At 40.6% G+C, this 3,147-nt stretch overlaps 1 protein-coding gene across 1 annotated transcript; it reads right to left on the reverse strand.

Annotated features, from left to right (window-relative positions):
- Positions 1 to 1,476: 1,476 nt before the first annotated feature.
- On the reverse strand, positions 1,477 to 2,343 carry LOC136834124 (zinc finger protein 774-like). The gene has a single exon (XM_067096382.1). It carries the CDS (start codon positions 2,341 to 2,343, stop codon positions 1,477 to 1,479), a length of 867 nt encoding a protein of 288 aa, XP_066952483.1.
- Positions 2,344 to 3,147: the final 804 nt, after the last annotated feature.

Here is a 3,147-nt window from a genome sequence, read left to right on the forward strand (position 1 = left end):
CAGGAGCCAGAGGCACTGCATGCTGAAATGCCGGCACGGCGGTCACCTGGGTCCCCAGGTGAGACGAGACAGTCACCGGTATCTTGGCGAAAGTTGTCATGGTCACAGTGCTGGTGGTAGCGGTAGCTGCCACGTAAGTTACCACTGGAGCACCAGTCAGTTGAGCTTGGAGACCCTCCAGTGATGGGACGCAAGGAAGACCCAGGTGGAGCAGGTTGTACTCAGATCCATAGCCTGTCCCCCATGAAAAGCCTCTACCTCCAAACCCGAAGAAAAAGTCGGGTCAATGGAGGGAGTCTCCTCGCTCTGGGGGGAAGAATCTCCCCCGCCCCTGGGGAGAAGAAAGGCCTCAAGAAGAAGTCGTCCCGATTGTGCCCCCTCCCCACCGTCATTCCACGCCTGATGAAGTGAGTGAAGAAGAAGAAGGGGAGTCCTGTTCCGAAGGAGAGGCAGCCAGAAGGGGAAGTTTGCCGGGAGAAAGAAATTATCCCGAAGGGTTAGCCAGCAAGGGAGTCATCGGGGGCGTATAACCCTCAGACGATGCCTTGGAAGGATTCCTTTTACTGTTTCCTCCCCTCAAACTTCACCCACTGCTCAGCTGACCAGGAGCAACACTCGGTACAAGTAGATGCTCATGAACACACATACCCCCTGCAAGGGGACAAAGGGCACACGGGTCCACATCAGTACTTGACCTGAAGCTACTACACGTCTTCCCGCCAACCCCAAGGCACACAAGGTGGGGGAATATGGGCTTACAAGATTTATTTCCTTCATGAGCCTGCATAATGACAAACACACAAAGCAATTAAAACAAGGAAAATAGAAAAGATCCCACCAGGAAAACAGCTCAACAACAGTCAAGGCAGAGAGCAAGAAACACATCTGCATCGCACGACAGCCGAAAGCAAATTAGAGTGTTTACATCTGTGCAGGCGGGACTCCCACCTCCCGGACGGTAGTTAACTGTCTAATCACCTTGTTTGAAAGTTCAACGGCCTTTTCCAGCTTCACTGAAAGTAATTCCTAATATAAAGGACCAATGGTTTGCATATCGTGTTGGAACAAATGAGTTTTCTCACACCTTTTGAGACACCTTGATTCAAAATATCTCCTTTGGCATTCATGAAACATGAATGGCTTCTCTCCAATGAGAGTTCTCAAAAAGTTTTTGAGTGCAGAGGTATAATAAAAACATTTTTGGCCTTCAGTGCATTTAATTGGCCTCTCAATACTACGAATTTTCATGCAAAATCTCAAAGTATTTGAAAGTTTCTAAGTTTTTTTTTTTACATTAGGACCAGAGAATGTCCTCTCTACAATGATTTCTAATGTGTACTTTGAGAATTTCAGAATCAGAAAAACTTCTTTGGCAAAGATCAAGTATAAAGTTTCTGTCTAGTAAAAATTCTCATGTGTTCTGAGATGACATTAACCAGAAAAACTTCTCTGACATAAAGAGTAAGTGAATGGTTTCTATCCTGTATGAATTCTCATGTGTCTTTTGAGATGACTTTGACGTGAAAAACTTCTTTCACATATAGAGCAAGTATGTGGTTTCTCTCCTGTATGAGTTGTCATGTGTGTCTTCAGATTACTTGATTCAGAAAAACTTCTTTGACATATAGAGCAAGTATATGGTTTCTCTCCTGTATGAGTTCTCATGTGTTTTGTGAGATGACTTGAGATCGTAAAACTTATTTGACATACAGAGCAAGTATATGGTTTCTCTCCTGTATGAGTTCTCAAGTGTCTTTTCAGATTACTTGATTCAGAAAAACTTTTTTGGCATACACAGCAAATTAATGGTTTCTCTCCTGTATGAGTTCTCGTGTGTTTTGTGAGATGACTTGAAAGTGAAAAACTTATTTGGCATACAGGGCAAGTATATGGTTTCTCTCCTGTATGAGTTCTCATGTGTGTTTTGAGATGACTTTGACAAGAAAAACTTCTTTGACATATAGAGCAATTATATGGTTTCTCTCCTGTATGAGTTCTCATGTGTCTTGTGAGATCCCATGATCCAGAAAAACTTCTCTGACATACAAAGCATGTATATAGTTTTTCCCCTGCTGTGTTGCTTCTCTTTGAAAATACTTCTGTTCTACTCAAATGTCTGTTTTCTTCTGCAATACAGATCACTCCACTTTCATCATCACAGCTTGGAGAGTTGTCCTCATACTTAACAGACTGAGATGAACAGTTCACATCAAATTCACTATGGTCTAAAAACTCTGGTTCTGCCTTGACTTCTAAGAAGGGATCTGCAAATAAAGAGCCTTCATCTGTGTTTTCAGTAAGATCCTCCTCTAAATTCTCCTTCTCTTCTTTGATTAAGAGCATTTCCACAGGATGTTGTATGTACAATACAGTATTCAATCCTGGTTAGGATCTGATGAAAATTTCCTCTGTTTGGAAAACTCTGAAATAAAATAAAAAATCTGAGGAAAACTTGTTCTGAATAGCACCATTCATAAAAAACACAGAATGAGAAATTCAAAATAATTTCAAGTTTTAAAGTATATGCATTTTTCAACTCTAAAATAAGCCTGCTCTGGGAAAATAAACATCACAATGCAATAATCATCTGGACACAATTTGTCTCAAAAGCAATAAAACAGCATTGCATTCAGTTTGAAATAAAATTTATTCAGGCCAAAGTTGGTTGACAATTCAACCAACAGCTTCTGCCTTTACCACAAATTACCGACTTACTCTAATCTTGACAATCAAATGAACAGTATCTTTCCTCCATGAGTTGTGAGCATTGTAAATCTATTTACAGAAGAATGGCTTTTTTCTTATACGAATTGCATGTGCATTTTGAGGTGGTTCTAAATGAAAAAGCTATTTGGACACCCAGTACATATAAATCATTTATATCTAGTGTGAGTTTTCATGTGCCTTTTGAGAACAAAGGATAGAGAAAAACTCCTTCAGCATTCAGTACAGGTGAATGGCTCCTCTCCAGCAGTATGGGTTCTCATATGTACTTTGAGAGGAGAGGAATGATAAAAACCTTTTTGCCATTCAGTGGAAGTGAAAGGCCTCTCTCCAGCATGAATTTTCATGTGTAATTTCACACTAATCACACGTGTAAATTTTTGAACATTCAGAACAAATGAATGGCTTCTCTCCGGTATGATT

This window comes from Macrobrachium rosenbergii, chromosome 53, assembly GCF_040412425.1.
Source record: "Macrobrachium rosenbergii isolate ZJJX-2024 chromosome 53, ASM4041242v1, whole genome shotgun sequence".
NCBI classification, from domain to species: Eukaryota; Metazoa; Arthropoda; class Malacostraca; order Decapoda; family Palaemonidae; genus Macrobrachium; species Macrobrachium rosenbergii.

What these genes read in the sequence shown, in the direction of transcription:
- LOC136834124 (XM_067096382.1), bottom strand. Translation starts at nt 2,343, where the DNA reads ATGCTCTTAATCAAAGAAGAGAAGGAGAATTTAGAGGAGGATCTTACT.